Raw genomic sequence first — 19,113 nt, 5'->3', positions numbered from 1 at the left:
GAAGTGGGGAATGGTGTGTACGAGCCTTTGCGTGTGAAGTGAATTAATATCAGCAGCGATATGGTGATTAACTTATAATATCTGTTGGTTTTCCTGTTCCCCTATTGACTGGATCTTGACCTGAATTAACACATTCCAAATTTTTCCCTGAAAGTCAGCAAGTTCCAAAATCTGGCATGGCCTCAGTACTGAGGCAGAGGGATTTCGGAGAGAGTACCTTTTGTATGAGCACTGTCCTAATAGTTTTATCTTTTATCATTCTGGGAGTCTTAGTGTGTACTCAATCAAGCCACTATATTCTTCCTGAGGTGCAGTGCTCCTAGACTAAACACAATACTCCGGAAGAAAACTGATCAAGAGCCTGTAACTGTTGCACAACTTCCTTATTTTAATATTGTGACATGCTTAAAATAAACCAGATTGCTTTCATAGAATCATAGAATCCCCACAGTGTGGAAACAGGCCCTTCGGCCCAGTCCATACCGAACCTCAAAGCATCTCACCCAGACCCACCCCGCTATAACCCACCTGAACACTATGGGCAATTTAACATGGCCAAACCACCAAGCGTCTCTACCTTTTGCAGGCAACATTGAACACACAGAACATTCAAACACTCGCAGTTGTTTACTTAGCAATAATTGCCTTCAAAAAATGTATGGGGCATCGTGGAGATGATCTAGTGAATGAACTGGATTGACAGACCTGATGCAAATTTGCTGTCAAAGTTCATCAGATCACTCCCTGCACTCTGCATTGGAAATACAGAGCAGACCAATAAAGTAGGGGTTTGTAAATGCTTGATAAGTTTCATCTGCCCTGCATTTGGATAGCTGGCACTCAAGTTTCTGGCGTGGCCCATGGAATTGTTCACACTTTTACACAAATTGGAAATGGCCTTGCAATTGACAACCTCCCTGGGAAAGGTCAGAGGATAGACTATTGCAGCAGGCGGTGCTAATCTGACACTGAGGTTGGATTGAAGTTGAATTGCTGCTATTGATAACTTGCCACATCTTGTTATAACACTGTAGTGGAAGATTTACTCTATATCTGACCTGTGCTGTTTCTCACCTGGGAATGCTTCACGGAACAGTTTCTACTCTGTAGCCAACTGTGATGCATATGACCTGAGAATTTCTCAATTTTACAGTCAGCTTTACTCTGTCTCTAACTTATCCTTGTTTTAGCAACACATGACGAGACAGGATAAGGGAGTTTTATTTTATGTCGACCTTGGCTGTAACTGCCCAGGGAGTGTTTGATGCGACCGTACAAGAGATTTGCACTGTAATTAAGACTGGAAATGTTTGTTGACACAGTGTAGAGGAAGCTTCACTCAACACCCAATCTGTGGTTCTTAACTTGGGACAGTTTGATAGGGTTCAAGGGTTAAAAAGTGAAAAAATGCTCTATTTGAGTTGACATCCTATAACCCAAAAAGCATCATTTGTAAACTTGCCTCACTTTATTCCAGTGATTATATTTAGTCTGTGGATGTTGGTATGTTCGTCGAGCTGGGAGGTTTGATAGCAAACGTTTCATCCCCTTACAAGGTGATATCCTCAACCAACGTCTACAGCCAACAGCCGAAGCTACAATCTTCACTCAAATCCAGAACTATATTCAGTCTGCGCTGATTGTCTCAGGAGACTGCAATATTACACTACAGTTACATATAATGAGAATGCTTAATCCTGATTCCCTATCAGCCTGACGACTGTGTTTCAACGGGATCCATTGCCCTGTCTATTGGTCACACTTGCTGCACTAGATCCCCTCATCCTAAGACCATAAGACATAGGAGTGGAAGTAAGGCCATTTGGCCCATCAAGTCCACTCCACCATTTAAATCATGGCTGATGGGCATTTCAACACCACTTCCCTGCACTCCCCCCCCCCCCCCCCCCCCCACTCCGTAGCCCTTGATTCCTTTTGAGATCAAGAATTTGTCGATCTCTGCCTTGAAGGCATCCAACGTCCCGGCCTCCACTGCACTCTGCGGCAATGAATTCCATAAGCCCACCACCCTCTGGCGGCAGTGATATAGCTTTGCACTAGGGTTAGAATTTGTGAACTCACTGCGAGAGGCAGTGTTTGCACTTTGCAACACAATGTATGAACTTTCCAAGCCCATAGCATCAAACATCAACAAGCACCATTATCCTCCAGGAGAGATGGTGGAACATTAAAGGAATTGCGTGATGGAAAATCATCGCTGTCTTGTTGTGGACCTGCCAGAAAACATCTTATTCTGGGGAAGGCATCCCTCAGATTGGAACTGACTGTCGCATTGAGGATTCAGATCAGACACGCTCATCTTCCAAACCCTTGCTTTGCCTCTTACACCCAATGGCTATAAACGTTCTGATATTATTGGAGCTGTATCCAGTGAAGTAACTTTCAGCTCTCTGTACAGCAGAAAGGAAACTTGAAAGAGGTGCAAAAACATTTTATTATGATCATTCGATGGGCTAACAACTCCACATCAGTACAGGCAGGGGGTGAGGGGGGCAGGGGAGGATGGCGAAGAAGGAAAAAAATACGAGAAAGTGTTGCTCTTCCTGTTCTGCATATGTGTTGGTCTCTGATAAGAAGCGAGTCATGAGCAGGAAATCCGTCAAAGGGCAACATTACAACTGACTGTGAAACCTCAAAACGCTGCATCAGCCTGTGAGGAGTGGAGCAACCAGGCAGGAGTATGCGAAATGGCTGTTGTAGTGGAGAGCAGCAGCGACAAGGGCTCGAGCTGCCAGGCTGGGAAACATACCTGGGCTGTTGAGGGGCTGACAGAAAGCTCGTCAGACGGGACAGTGACTTTCAACGACACCGGCTTCTCCACTATCCTGCAGGGTGGCCTGGATGACCTCCGGCTGGACAGCTCCCTCACGGATGTTGTCCTGTGTGTGGATGACAGAGAGTTTTCCTGTCACCGGGTTGTGTTGGCAGCTGCCAGCAGTTACTTCAGGTAGGCCGAAAGCATCATTTCTTTGTTTATGTGCCAAGACTGTTGGATATTTCCTTCGGCCCAGCATCGGTGACTGTACCTTCAGTTGTCTAGGCCTGAAGTCCTGACTTCCATCTCTTAAACTCCTTTGCCTCTCCTCTGTGGACCTTTAAAAAGCTCCTTCAGACCTCCTTGTTTGACCAAACATCTGCTCACTGGCCCTAATATCTCCTTTGTGTCAACACAATTATCTGTGTCTGATAATTCCCTTGTGGGGAGTCCAAGTCTTTTTTTAACTGTATTGGAGACACTGCATAAAGGCAATTTGTTGATATTCAAGTTAAATCTTGCCATGGATATTCCACGACAATCATTTCTTTGGGACGACGCTAATTTCTGCCCAACGTTTGAATAGTTCCCGAGTTTGAGAATGTCTTTGCCAGCAACAACTTGCATTGAAATAGCACCTTTAATGTATCATCACAGCAGAATAATAGGATGGAAAAATGACACCAAGTCGGAAACAAAGGCCCAAAGCAAAGCATAGTTACAGTGATGGAGAGGTATGTTTTAAGTAGCATCTTAAGGGAGAAAGAATAGACAAAGAGCTTTGAAGGTGGTGCTGAAGCCTGTAAACCAATAAAGAGATAAAGAAATATACAGTAATAGTGCTCCAAAACCTCACTGTTCTGTGGCCAATCATTTTTACTCAAAGAAACTCTGTACCTGTCTTTCTGTTCACTGTTTAAGTGCCACAGCTGACAAATAGGAATGGCTTCAGTTATTAGTTTGTTCCTGATGTCTCAGTGTGGTATCCTATTGCTGATCTGTGATTATTGGAGCAAAACATTAGGGAAATGTGAGGATGAGCAAACATTGTCAACTTTGTGCCTCCCGAACAGGAAACAATTAAAAAAATTCATTCATTTTCATTGATTCGTTCATTTACTTGCATTTATTAGCCACGGACATTTTTAAATACCAAAGGAAAGACCCAGGAATATGCCCAAATAAAGTTGGCTACTCAATATGTGAGACAAATCACGGGCCCATTTAAAGATGCAAAAGATTGTGGGGAGTGGGCCCCTAAGATGACACAGTGTGGAGCTGGAGGAACACAGCAGGCCAGGCAGCATCAGAGGAGCAGGAAAGTTGACACTTCGGGTCGGGACCCTTCTTCAGAAATGGAGATGGGAGCTCGGAAATAAATACAGATGGTCCTGACCTGAAACGTCGACTTTCCTGCTCTTCTGATGCTGCCTGGCCTGCTGTGTTCGTCCAGCTCCATACTATGACTCCAATATCAGCCTCTGAGCCCCTAAGAAAATATGTCTTTGGCTATAGATATCAAGCTGATAGACTGACACATCTTTTCATCGCATGCAGTGTGTTGTGCTTTTACTTTAAATTTATAAAGACATAAACCATCTAACAAATTTATACATCATCAGAACTTTCAAAAGCACTAAAAAGCCAATGAGGTACTTTTGAAATGTCATCAGTGTTGGTATATATGCAGACGAAGTAGCCAATCTGTGCACAGAAAGATCACACAGGCAGCATCATTGCCACCTGTCCCTTGAATTGAAGATGACGTCAATGTATGATTGTGTGTTTCCAGCATGGGTCCCAATATGATTCACAGGCCAATTCTCAACCTACAGATCTTTGGGTACATTGGTTGGATGAGGCAGTGGGATCTGGGGTGCAGGATTTGCTTTCTTTTCTTTCCTTCTCTGCCATTACGTCACTTCGTCATTAATGTTTTCAGGCAAAAATGTGATCAAACTTGATAGAAAGATTGTTGCCATTTTGAACATATGGAAGCAATCTCCTCCCGGTCACTGATGTCAGTGATGCTGTTCCTCAAGGAGAGTTTCGGAGAGTCTTTATAGTGTGTTCTTTCCCCTTCCCTGGAACATTGACCATTCAGTAGTTGAGAAGACGGGACCCAGCAGGCGAGATAATTTCAGCCATCCACTGGACACTGAGCTCAATTCTTCACCGCTAATCTTGCTGGGGTTTCTTCTGAATGTTTGTGGAACTGGCTTCAAGAAGGACAGTAGTATTTCTTTCATAGACCTCCCATTTAATCAGGTGTATGCAGCAGAGTCTTTATTGATGGAATGTCCAGGTCCCTTGCAGCACAGAAATGTGTTGATGACAGCTGGTCCATTCATATAGACGTTTGTTAACTTGCATAGATCTTCATTGCCGATAAAACATAGGCAGCAATGTGATAATGACTGATTAATTCACTGTTGAGGGATTAACTTTGGCTTTGTGTTTTATGGAATAAATAGCAATAGCAAGTTACAGATTTCTCCCAAATTTTTGCTTGGGGACGTGTTAAAATTAGCGACTGAATCAATGACACCAATTTTACACAGAAGTCACTCTTGGTGGAGATTGAGGGATGAACATTGGTCAGGGCATCTGGAAGATACCTTTGATCTTCAAGTTGCTATAGTTCATGTGAAAGTGAGCATTTCCAATAATGTTCTTTCTCTTTGTCTTACACTGAACCAACAGGTTAGATTATGTCAACAAACCTGGACTGGGTCTTAAACCCCTTATCATTTGACTCAGAGCCAAGTAGTGCCACAAAATAATTCTTTACATGGAACTCTCAGCAGGTTATTGTGGGGTGAATGTTGATTGGTGAGTAATTCCCTGTGGGATACTATGTGGGTTAGAGACCCCAAGTAGTCATTGTCTGGGGGATAGTAACAGCTCAATGGTACCCCGTGACCAGATCCTTAACGCAAATGTCTCCCATGCCCAATGGAACAAGCATCGCAAATCACTGGAACCTCCCAACAATACCAAAAGACTCTGAAAGATGTAAAACCTATTTATGGTGTAGTCCATACCAAAGAATTTTTGAATTGACTAGAAGAAAATTCAAGTCATGGCGAATGTAAATTCACACTGTGGAGCCGTGTCCCAGAACTCATATTTGTTAGCATCTCCTGTGGCCGATTCCTGTCCATGGGAAACCATCTGAGAAGGAGTATAACCTGACTTCTCGACACCATCATCAGTCCAGGACCAGGCCCATCACTTCATTAGATAGGATTATAGAAACATCCTGCAGGTGGAATATTGAGTCCTTTGCATGGAAATCGACAGGGAAATGTTGTAAAGCTCAAAGCCACTATTGAAAGAAAGAGAGTCATTGCATTTATAATGTTCCTTTGACAAACTCAAAAATGCCATAATGCATTGTATAATACCATGGAAATGTTAAAAATTCAGCATCAGGGTACCACAAGTAACAATGTGATAATGATTTGGTTAAATGTTTTCATGGGCGTTAGTTAATATTAATCAGGATCCTAGGGAGAGCTGCTCTGGTCTTTTTCCAATAGCATCATGGGATCTTTTATGACTACCCAAGAAATGTAATATCTCAATTGAAAGCCAGCAGCCCAACAGTATGCATTGATGTGACAGCCCAGAATATGCACTGAAGTCATTGCAATGTATCAGCTCACAAAATTCAGACTCATAGGTGAGAGCGCCACTTCAAAATTGGGAAGGCGTTGGCTTAGTGATATAATTGCTGGACAGTTAATACAGAGACCCAGGCAATCTTCTGGGGACCTGGGTTCAAATCCCACCACAGCAGAGGTTGGAATTTGAATTCAATAAATAAGAGTTTAATGATGGCTTGCATCCATTGTGGAATGTCGGAAAAACTCATCTGGTCCACTAATGGCCTTTAGGGACGAAACTGCCGTCCTTACCTGGACTGGCCTACATGTGACTCCAGACCCACAGCAACGTGGTTGACTCTCAATTGCCCTCAGGGTAATTAGGGATGGGCAATAAATGCTGACCCAGTAGGCAATGCCCTCATCTTGTGAATGAGTGAAACAAAAACCATGTCTTAAGAAATAAGAATGGGAGTCAGCCATTAGATTACCAAACCTGCTCAACCTTTCAATACGAGCATGGCTGATCTGACTGTAGCTTTAACTTCACACGTCACTCCGTCCCCCATAAGCCTTGACTTCTTGGTTGTCAATCAAAATTCTCTATCTCAGCTGCGAACATTTTCAATGCTAACCTCCACTTCTCTCTGTGGAGGAGGAATTTAAAGTTTATTGACTCTCTGAGAGAAGAAATTTCTTCGTATTTCTCTGTCAAGTGATTATACTCAAATTCTGCCTCTTTGGCCTAGATGCCACCTTGAGAGGAGACAGTGTCTCAGCAAGAACCTGTCAATCCCCTCCAAATCAACTAACTTTGACATAAAGGGCACACTTTGAAAAATATTTATATCTTGCGCTCATCAGGACAATTCACAAAAATGCCAGCGTGAGAGAACTCAACATTTATACCGTACGAGAGAAGAGTTCAGATTGGTAAAGGTGTTGCCACGAAGAATGCAGCCAGTAATTATGACTGACTGTTAACTGACAAGCTTTGTTTAAATTTTAAATCAGGCAGGTTGACTCTGATTGGTCAAGGCCCTGAAAATTTGAACCAGTAAATAACTATCAATATTTTCTTGAGTTGAAATAAGCACAGTGTACATGTTCCATCTGGTTGCAAATAACAGGGCCCTCTGTACTGCTATATATAACTTCCAGTACATGCAAAAATGCCACCTCGTGAGCCCAGCTGACAATCCTAAACTGGTTCTCATGCACTGATGACTATTCAGCAAATGTCCAATTTCAGAATTACATCTAATGTTAGATGCTATGCTCGGAGTGTTGAAAGCACAGCGTGGCTGGGTATAGTCAGTACCTTACTTGTTGTGAACAGCCTAAAGGGTATGTTGTTTTGAAACAATCCACCAGTCAAAAATGTGTTCTGCCTTTAGTACATATAAGCAATGTATAAGATAAATACTAGGTATTTGGGTCAGACACCACAAACACTGACAGACTTCACTGGACTCCTTTCTGGCCGACTCCTCTTAAGACTTTCAGCCTTACTTCTTGCTGCATATAGTGTATGTTTGGTGCCTGTTGCTGCTGCCATTTGGTATGGATGCTAGACTGACGTGGCACACTGATGTATGACAAGATGCAGACACCCATGACTGAAGACTCAAGCACCAACACGGCCACCTGTCTGGTTGTGTGTCTGCGCCAATCACAAATGCAAGGTACGGCACGGTGAGTCAAGGCATGCATGTTTCGGGCATACTGTTAGGCACCAGATGCCTGTATGCTGACAGAGCAAGACAGCAGCCCCGGAAGGTGGCCTGATCCACCACGTGGACTGCTGACTGTACCTGATGTAGGGGTACAATGCTACAAGTCTGGGCTTGCAGGGCGCACTGCCAGAAGCATTAGAGTGACGCAGTGGATCACTGAAAGTTGGGTGCCAGTGTTTGCAGTGGAAGGGTGTATGCAGCATATTGATCACACCCTGCTCAGCCGTTTTACCCTGGGAAAGATAAAGGTCTTTCAGAGGAGGCAGCGAGACAGACCCACATAGGGCTCACTCTGATTTTGCATTCAGGTTTTCCTGATGGCTAGTTCATTTGGTAAGATCACAACTGGGATATTAATAAAGCGAGCTGGGCTGTCAAGAGGGAGATTAATGAGTGTTAATCCCTGTCAGTTGGCATCTTGTCACTTGCTGGTGAGAATCTCATCATGCCTCTTCAGAAAAGCATCAACGGCAGTGCAATGTGATCTCAACAGATTGGCATCGCCTTACTTCTTGTCTGGTTCTGCCATAAATCTCACCTTAGCCCATGTCACACAGACTTCTTTAAGATTATGTTCAAAGTGTCTTTTAAAAGTTGAAAGGCATGTAAATGCTGGAGTCCAGAAGGAATTGGATGATCTTGCTTATGAATCACTTAGAACCAACATGTAGGTGTAGCAAGCATGGAAAGCAATTTGTGTCCTCTCCTTTGCTGCAAGGAATTTCAGTAAAACATAGACGCTCACCTCATGGTAAGACTGATACTACTTTGTAGGTTTTACCTAGAAAACTTAGACCTGTCTCAGAAGAGATGCAACAAAAATTCAGTAGATTTGTTCTTGGGCATAAGAGTGCTTTCTTTTGAGAATTACTAAGTAAAATGCAACCAAATTCCCTAAATCAAAGAATGAGAGGTGATCTGATTGTGTTTGGTTAATGCACCTAACCTACTCATCTCTGAATGCTATGGGCAATTTACCATGGCCAATCCGCCTAACTTGCACATCTTTGGATTGTGGAGGGAAGCCACAGCACCCAGGGCAAACGCATGTAGACTGGGGAGAATGTGCAAACTGCACATAGACTGTCACCCAAGAGTGGAATTGAACCCAGGTCCCTAGTACTAGAAGGTAGTGGTGCTAAACACTGAGCCACCATGCTGCCCTATAGACTAGAATGTACATTTGTGGCATCTATCATTTTGTCAATACCAGATGTTGGAATATATATTGCAACATATTTCACTCAAGAATGTACACTGTGAAATAAATGTGCAGAAAAGATCTGTCACAAAAGGACCTGTGGAGCAATTTGAGGTCCTAAAAACCATCTATAACACACAGTGCAATTGCATTTCTCTAAACATCCTCCATTTATAGACAAAACAACAAGAGATGCACTATCATATGCAGTTGGGAATTTCCCAAGCTGCACAATATGCACCTAATATGACCAGTCATTAACAGAACTGTGTGTTAACTCTAGTCACTCCCACTTCTGTCAATCTCTGTACGAGCGTTGCATACACAGTCTGTGAATTTTGCATATCTTCTAATGGCACTCATGCAACTTGCCATTTGCAATCTCTTTAGCATTTTCTCATTCCTAGGATGATGTTCCTTCTCAGGGAAGCAGCTATTTTTGAACCTGTTAAGCTTTTGTGTCTTCTACCCGATGGAAGAGTTTAGAAGAGATTATAACCAGGGTAAGAGTGGTCTTTGATGACGAGGCCATCTTTTCCCAGGCATTGAGAAATGTAGATGGAATCAATGAATGGATGGTTGACTTGCTTGATGTACTGAGCTGTGTTCACAACTCTCTGTAGTTTCTTATAGTCTTGGGCGGAGCAATTGCCACACCAAGCCATGATGCATCCATGCTTCTATGATGCATCAATAAAAGTTGTTGACAGTCCTCATGGATGTGCTGAGCTTCCTGAGCCTCCTGAGACAGAAGAGGCATTGTTGTGCCCTCACACCATCGTGTGTGGTCCGGGACAGACTGTTGGTGATTGTCACTCTGAGGAATTTGACACTTTCGACCATTTCCACCTCAGCTGCTTTGATCTGGATCTGAAGAAGGATCTGGGCCTGAAACGTCAGCTTTCCTGCTCCTGTGATGCTGCGTGGCCTGCTGTGTTCACCCAGCTCTACACCTTGTTGTCTCTTGATCTGGATGGGGTTGTGCTCTCCTCCTTTATTCCTGAAGTCGATCATCAGCTCTTTAATTTTGCTGAGGTAGAGATTGTTATCTTTAGACCATGCAGCATGCTACCTCTTTCCTGTATACGTTCTCATCAGTGTTTGATACCTGGCCCACAATGGTAGGGGTGTCATCAGCACACTTGTAAATGGAGTTCAGACGAAATTTGGCCACACAGCCACGAGTGTACAGGGAGTAGAGTAAAGGGGTGAGTAGGCACCCTTGTGAGGCTCTGGTTTTGCAGATAATCATGAGGAGATGTTATTGTCTGTCTTCACTGATTGTGGTCTGTGGGTCAGGAAGGTGAGGATCCAGTTGCAGAGGGTGGAGCAGAGACCTCGGTCTTGGAGTTTGGAGATTTATTTGGTCAGGATTATCATGGCGAAGGTGGAGCTGTAGTCAATAAGTAGAAGCCTGACACTTGTAACTATGTCAAGGAGACTTCATAAGTACACATCGTTGTTTCTCAGCACAGGCATTGTTGTCATTAGTTGTCACTTGCATTTCTGAAAATACAATGAGATGTGTGTAAGTCACCATAATAGGGTGCCATTTTAATTACAGAAATCATGGAAAGAAATAATTGAGACAAAGTTAGGACAAAGTTCATCTTTTGTTCCCTCCACAGCTCCAGGGTTTCTGAAGTGGCTACGGGATTTGGCCACCAAAGCTGCCCCCGCAGTCGCCAAACCAGGACTTCCAACTACAGGCCCACCACCACCAAAGCAGCTGCAGGACCACCATAGCCCAAAGGGACAGAGCAGACACACCAAGTCGGTGACGCTGAAGCTGTCACTCAAACTGTTGCCACATCAGGCGTCTCCCGAAGCTGCTGCACCGTAGCCACTGCTGGAACTGCCGCCGGGAGGAATGGACCAGACCAACTGAGTCACCAACAGTAAAGCATTCGATAAAGGTACAGCTGCTGTGGCTCCGAGGAACGGACGCCTGGATCCACCAGGTTGTCGCCACCATACCCCGACCTTCACAACTGTCTTTCCTCCACGGCAGCTGCAGCTGGCAAGAGAAAGTGGACTCCGATACAGGAGGGAAATGAAGAAACAAAAATAAACAGCAATGAAGAATGCAGTCGGCCAACTGAGCGGGAGTGTACAGGCACAGGAGCCCAGAAGCTTCCTCCCTTGCCACTACCCCCATCTTGTTCTGTGCCTCAATATCATTTCACGTCCTTAGCAGTGAACTTGCAGAGAGGCTCAAGCTCTAATGGCAAATGAGGCTAGATCTTTGTGACACCCAGCAATTCGTCACACTGCGCTCACATTTGTTGGTCACTGCATCTATGCTATCACTGTTACTGAGTCAGCATCTAGGCAGTCATTTTGCTGTCAGTAAGTGATTTATATACTTGATATCTGTCATTTTCAATTATATCTTTTTTCTAGATCAGCTGTAGTGTTACCTGGGGTGCTCAGCTAGACCATCGTACTAGATTCTGGTCATGGGCTATGATAGTTTATTCCATTATGTCCCCTCGCGCATAGATGAGCAGGTCACCCCCCACAATAGTTTCCACTCCAGTTGGATTATTGACTATCCTATACTGTCTGCAGTGATGCTCTTCTGGAGCTGTGGAAATGCCAAATGACACACGTAGCCATCCGCATCTCCGGAATGGGTTCGGAATGTAATTGGAGAACTGCAGCTTTACTTGCCAACACCATCCCTTGCATTGAGGGAAATAATGTTGTGTCAGGATTTCTTCAGTGGTGGCATGGATGGTGCGATCTTTCAAAGCTTTATTGAGATCAATTGGAATAATACTTAGTCTCATATTATCACTGCTGCCGTGCTGCTAATGGAGTCTGCGGAGGTTATCACTTTCTTGATTGCCCCTTTCTTTTCCAGCGTATTCAACTTGCCTTTCAGGCTGAAGACACATTTGTAGGTAGACATTCATTGCTGTTTTTGTTTCACAGTAGATGGCTCTCTTCCAATTCTGAAAATCCCCATACTTCCAGTGGCACCATTCCTGGCACCATGTTTCAGGCCATGTGTGAAATGGTTGCCCACACTTACTGCAGGGCAGGAGATCACATGACTATGGCAACCTAGCCAACATTACAACTGGATTCCTTCAGCCAGAGAATACCAATTGTTGAAATCCAAACGCAACATTTTGAGGGATATCAGATTGATTTCCCACTCTGGTATTACAGTATCAAAAATCTACATTCCCACTCACCAAACCCACAATAATCCAGCACAAAGTATTCCCTTCTGTGTTCAGTCTAGGCCTTCATTGTTTTGCTATGCTCACTGCGGACAGATAACAGTGAAATTAGAAGCAGGGAAAGAATAGGAAGAGGTGCTATATTTTAAAATGCAGCCCATTAACTGTCCCTGCCTTCATTTAAAATCAGACCTATTTCCACAACAGCTTCTGCCACTCATATATACATACTCGGGGAGTATTGTGGTTAGCAGATTCACACTTCAGGGGGCCACGTCCTCTAGAATTCCAGCATGAGGAGCAGGCAAAGGCTCAAACATCTGCTGTGGTACAAGGTGGAATAAACTTGTTGCAGACCGAGGCCAACGAAGGATCCCAGAAGGTTTAGGTCGCCAATGATCCTTCATATATATTCTTGCTCATGGAAAATTTGGCTGTAAATTATGAACTCAGATAAATGTCCACGTGCATAAGTTTCGAGTGACTTCCTGGACTAAATGTATCACCTCAAATGGCAGTTACAAGGTCCTTTGTAAATTACTCCACATCTCCCAGGATGCTTTTAGTGAACTCGGGCCTATTTACAGGGAGTTTAGCAAGGCAGCTTTTCTGAAGGGATCCAGTGGTTTGGCCAAGCACCCAAATTGCTCCTTCAGCACTCTCTTGGAACTTCACTAGAGTGACAGCATTGATGTTTTGAGCTCAATTCCGAGAAAGAAATTGAATCCACAATATTTTGTCAAACATATTTAACATTGCATTCACTTTGACTGGTGTGTGAAGGAGGAAATCTGGCATCTGGGAGTGCTCTACGTTTCTAAGAACAAATTGAGCCCCATTGGGTTCTTTCCATCCAAAACAGCGTCTTGTTTGTTTTCTAAACATCTTAAAAAGAGTACAGAGGACCAGAACATCAGAAATGAGAGATTCCAGTCATGGGGAGAGGCTGGAAAAGCTGGGATTTGCCATTCAGCAGCTGGAGAAGGTCAATATGAAGTGTAACAAATGTGTTCAAAATTATGAGATAAGCACTTAGCTGGAGGGTTACTAAGGAAAGGACACGAATTTAAGGTAACTAGCAATAGAATCAGAGATGAAAGAAAGTTTATTTTTAATGCGGCTATGGTGATGATTTAGAAGTTGACTCAATTATAACTTTCAAAGGGGAATTGGAAATTCATTGAAAAGGAGAAACTTTCACGGCTATGGGAAAGGGAGGATTGGATGTGGGATGCATTGAGCAGATTGATCAAACTGTGGGATAGTTAAGATGGCCCGAATAACCTCCTTATTTGCTGTGGGATTTGCTGTTTGATCACAGGGTGGAATTTAACAATGGTTGGGGCGAACCTGCCTCACCTTCTCCAAATGATCTGATTTCAATACGCCAGAGCAGGGAATGGGAAAAGGAAATGGAATGATTCATTGTCTCATGCAAGATTTCTTTTCTCTCCCAGGGCGATGTTTTGCAATGATCTTAAAGAAAAACATGAAGAAAAGATAGTGATTAAGGGGGTCGATGCGGACACCATGCAGATGTTACTGGAGTACACTTACACCAGCAAAGTCTCTATCACCAGACAGAATGTCCAAGCAACCTTGGAGGCTGCCAGCCTCTTTCAGGTTAGCAGCTAACAAAACTTCCACTGTGGGGTGTGCAGGAATGGTTCTTTCCATGTTGCGTCATCATACCTGGGGGGGGGGCAGCATGACATCATATGGCATTACGTTGGAGGGGATTTCTATTTGGGTCCTCGGAGACATGGAGGAGATGGTAATAAGAGGTGTTGGAAGTTCCCATTAACAGCAAACTGGGCTTTTACTTCCATATTAAAGTGGATGGAATACTCACTGTTAATAAAGGGTGCCGGATGTCAAGATGTGCTACATGTCAAGAAAAGTCTGTTCCCACGAGACCAAAGGGTTGCTAGGGATTGGATAGCTTAAGTTTCCTTAGCCCTTCATTGTTAACACTTTTACCTCTATTGTTTTATGCTTCTAACTGTTACTAATGCAATCAATGAGTCTTCGTGACAGTTTTTCAACATTATTATTTGTGGTTTGTTGCCTCAAGCATCTACTGCAACTGATGTTATTGAATTGCACACATTCCACAGTTTGTGTTTCATCAAAACTATGTATTATATGGTCCATGTTGAAGTTTGTGTGATGATTCTCCAAAGGGATCTGCTCAGAAGAGGTGGGTAATTTGCACGAGGCTAGACTGTCCATCTGACACCCACATCTGCAGCTACATTTAGCACACGCATATCAACTGGAGCCTCCCCTTCACAAAGGAAAATGTGGTAACACAGCATGGGAGCTATCAGAGATAATGGGAACTGCAGATGCTGGAGAATCCAAGATAATGAAATGTGAGGCTGGATGAACACAGCAGGCCCAGCAGCCTCTCAGGAGCACAAATGCTGACGTTTCGGGCCTAGACCCTTCATCAGAGAGGGGGATGGGGTGAGGGTTCTGGAATAAATAGGGCGAAAGGGGGAGGCGGACCGAAGATGGAGAGAAAAGAAGATAGGTGGAGAGGAGAGTATGGATGGGGAGGTAGGGAGGGGATAGGTCAGTCCAGGGAAGACGGACAGGTCAAGGAGGTGGGATGAGGTTAGTAGGTAGGAGATGGAGGTGCGGCTTGGGGTGGGAGGAAGGGATGGGTGAGAGGAAGAACAGGTTAGGGAGGCAGAGACAGGTTGGACTGGTTTTGGGATGCAGTGGGTGGAGGGGAAGAGCTGGGCTGGTTGTTTGGTGCAGTGGGGGGAGGGGACGAACTGGGCTGGTTTTGGGATGCGGTGGGGGAAGGGGAGATTTTGAAGCTGGTGAAGTCCACATTGATACCATTGGGCTGCAGGGTTCCCAAGCGGAATATGAGTTGCTGTTCCTGCAACCTTCGGGTGGCATCATTGTGGCACTGCAGGAGGCCCATGATGGACATGTCATCTAAAGAATGGGAGGGGGAGTGGAAATGGTTTGCGACTGGGAGGTGCAGTTGTTTATTGCGAACCGAGCGGAGGTGTTCTGCAAAGCGGTCCCCAAACCTCCGCTTGGTTTCCCCAATGTAGAGGACTTTCCACATTAAGCAGAGGTTCACCTGCACATCTGCCAATGTGGTATACTGCATCCACTGTACCCGGCGTGGCTTCCTCTACATTGGGGAAACCAAGCGGAGGCTTGGGGACCGCTTTGCAGAACACCTCCGCTCGGTTCGCAATAAACAACTGCACCTCCCAGTCGCAAACCATTTCCACTCCCCCTCCCATTCTTTAGATGACATGTCCATCATGGGCCTCCTGCAGTGCCACAATGATGCCACCCGAAGGTTGCAGGAACAGCAACTCATATTCCGCCTGGGAACCCTGCAGCCCAATGGTATCAATGTGGACTTCACCAGCTTCAAAATCTCCCCCTCCCCCACCGCATCCCAAAACCAGCCCAGTTCGTCCCCTCCCCCCACTGCACCACACAACCAGCCCAGCTCTTCCCCTCCACCCACTGCATCCCAAAACCAGCCCAACCTGTCTCTGCCTCCCTAACCTGTTCTTCCTCTCACCCATCCCTTCCTCCCACCCCAAGCCGCACCTCCATCTCCTACCTACTAACCTCATCCCACCGCCTTGACCTGTCCGTCTTCCCGGACTGACCTATCCCCTCCCTACCTCCCCACCTAAACTCTCCTCTCCACCTATCTTCTTTTCTCTCCATCTTCGGTCCGCCTCCCCCTCTCTCCCTATTTATTCCAGCTCCCTCTCCCCATCCCCCTCTCTGATGAAGGGTCTAGGCCCGAAACGTCAGCTTTTGTGCTCCTGAGATGCTGCTGGGCCTGCTGTGTTCATCCAGCCTCACATTTCATTATTATGGGAGCTATCACTAAGGTGTGTGAATACCTGAATAACCATTGGCTTACACTGTTTTCCAGATGAACACGCCAATCACAACAGGTTGTGCTTTACCTCCCACAATATTAGAAATAATCTCATCCCAAATGTTCCCATGATCACAACAGACAAGATGTTGTTGCCTATCTCTGTAGATGCTGAAGTATCTTCCTGTGGCAAACACCACAGAGTTTAGTCACTTGAGGAAGCAGAGAAGCATTACTGAGTTGTGTCATTCACTATGAACATTCCTGCAATCACCATGCAATCTGAGCCCTGTGTGTATCTCATTGCAGGCTTGCTACAATGCTGACTGAAAAAGATATTATCATGAGGTGGTACAAAGGATTACCTTCTTTGCAATGGATCTCCTGTAGCACCATCTCCACATTAGCAGTAGTAAAACATAGCTCGACTACTCCTGTACTTGTTGCCAGACACGTATCTGCCCTTAGGGATTTCTTCACAGGCTGCTCACCTGCTCCCCCAGCCTTGCAGAAGACAAACCATCAGCTGTGATCCCGTTCTAACAGTGTCCCCTGAGCTTCATCATATGCATTTCCCACATTCTAATTCACTTAATTCACATTCATTCACTTAAGTTGGACATCTGCTGTTTTTCTGTTTTGGCACCAGCAGCTGGTGTTGTGAATAATTACGAAATAAGTCTTAGGGGACAAGAAAACTGGTCACACTTGACCAGTCAAGGGGAACTTGCAGAAACTCTCAATGCTTAAATAGCAAATTAAACCCATGGACTAAAACCAACTAAAGGCATCAACAAAAGTACAACACTCACTCAACGAGTGAAGGTGGAGTGGTCGTGGAAGAGTCCTTTAAAGAGCTGGAAATATCTCTACTAATCATAGATACAGCAGATATAAGGCAGCTCATTTGACTTAAGTAACTAACTGATGGCTGATTATCAAGTGCATTCGTTGATTATCATCACCAAGTCAATAGGCAGAGATGATCGCCCATCAGGGGTGAGGTGGCACAGCGTGGCAAAGGGCTAAAGTATTGCTGGTTATGAGTGACTGCATGGGGAGCACACTGGTAATCCCCCAACATTCCCTCACCCTGCATCTACCATTGGCAGTTATTGACTCCAATGTTAAAGCAAAATATCTGTTGTATACACAATTGATTCCAGCACACAGAATCTAAGACACCAACTGAAGTATTTGCATCTCACCACAAACTATTTACTTTCTGTCTGAGTAGGGAACAGCCAAATTTCTATGACAGATATCAATGATAAACATCTCAGCTTCTCCCTCTCTGTATTTGCAGTCGCACTGATTTGATTTGAAAATACAACATGGGTTCAGTTCTCTCAAATTTCCGTGAAGTTAATACCATCTTTACAGAATGAGCTGGGCAGCTGGTGCTGTAGCTCTAAAGGGCACAGCTTGTTTGTTATTTGTCAGTTGTCTGAGAAAGCTATTCCTTTATGGTTTCAAAATACAGAAACACGTGCCCAGGTTAGTCTGTAAAGAGCAGGATGGTGTGGTTTTCACACTAGTGCACTTTGCTGCCTCTGTAGTAGTTCTCTTACTTTGAAACCCACATCAGATCAGCAGCACAGCATCAATAGATTTTGTCTAACTAGACTGTGCCCATATTTATGCTCCAATGAGCCTCCCACGTTCATGTTACTACTTTTTATCTCCATCTCCATAGTGCTTCATTCCCTTCTCCTACTCCTCAAATGCATCAATGTCATTTGCCTGAACTAGTTCATGTGACAGTGAGTTGCACATTACCACCTTCCTCTGTATAAAGAAATGCTGCCTCATATCTTTGGTTCATCTGTTAGTGGCTATCACGTATGCATGCCTCTTTCATGCAGAAATTGTGCAGTCAGTTCTCAAATGTCTATCTTCTCCAACTCCTTAATGATTTGAAAGGCACCTCTTCTCTTTTATGTTTTCTCTTCTACAAAAAGGAGAGCTCCCTTTCCAGTTTGCTTAATGCTTTCTGATCATTGCAATCTCTTTATTGTGGTAGCATCACTGGGAATCTTTTGTACGCATTCTCAGTTTTTAATCATCTTTTTCTAGCATGGAAACTAGTACAGCATACAAATATACTCTGACTAAGTTCTTTATATTTTGTCTTTGCCCCCCCGTTTAGTCATCCCATGAATTGAACCTCCATCGGGTTGAGAGATAGTAGGAACTACAGATGCTGGAGAATCTGAGATAACAAAGTGTGGAGCTAGATGAACACAACAGGCTAAGCAGCATCAGAAGAGCAGCAGGGCTGATGTTTCGGGCCTAGATACTTCTTCAGAAAACCTTCTTCATTTCTGAAGAAGGGTCTAGGCCCGAAACATCAGCCTTCCTGCTTCTCTGATGCTGCTTGGTCTGTAATTTATTTGGCTATTTATCCACTCTGCAAGTCAGTTTATGTCTTCTTTTATTGTGCACTCCTCCACTTTATATGTGAACTTAGTGTCATCTACAAATTTTTGCACAAAATCTTGAGTTTTTGAGCCCAAATTAAGAATCTAAAAGATGACCATGGTATCATTATCAGTTGTTGGAAATACCCTTCTGACTCACTGATGTTCTTTAAGGATGGAAACTGCCATCCTTATCTATTCTGGCCTATGTGTGACTCCAGACCCACAGCAGTGTGGTTGACTCTTAACTGCCCTCTGAGCAATTAGGAATTGGCTATAAATGCTGGTCCAACCAACCATGCCCTCA

The 19,113-nt window shown here is 44.3% G+C and overlaps 1 protein-coding gene across 1 annotated transcript in view; it reads left to right on the top strand.

Annotated features, from left to right (window-relative positions):
- Nucleotides 1-2,673: 2,673 nt before the first annotated feature.
- The window catches only part of klhl6 (kelch-like family member 6), a 51,429-nt gene continuing 34,989 nt past the window's right edge, over nt 2,674-19,113 (top strand). Inside the window, exons 1-2 of the mRNA XM_048542323.2 lie at nt 2,674-2,968; nt 13,970-14,135. Coding sequence (XP_048398280.1) covers nt 2,709-2,968; nt 13,970-14,135 — 426 coding nt within the window. The 5' untranslated portion in view covers nt 2,674-2,708. The remainder of the gene's footprint in view (nt 2,969-13,969; nt 14,136-19,113) is intronic.

The sequence above is a fragment of the Stegostoma tigrinum genome, chromosome 14 (genome assembly GCF_030684315.1).
Source record: "Stegostoma tigrinum isolate sSteTig4 chromosome 14, sSteTig4.hap1, whole genome shotgun sequence".
Classification (NCBI taxonomy): domain Eukaryota; kingdom Metazoa; phylum Chordata; class Chondrichthyes; order Orectolobiformes; family Stegostomatidae; genus Stegostoma; species Stegostoma tigrinum.
Note: the sequence above shows the minus strand (reverse complement) of the source record. Positions and strands in the feature narration are given on the sequence as shown.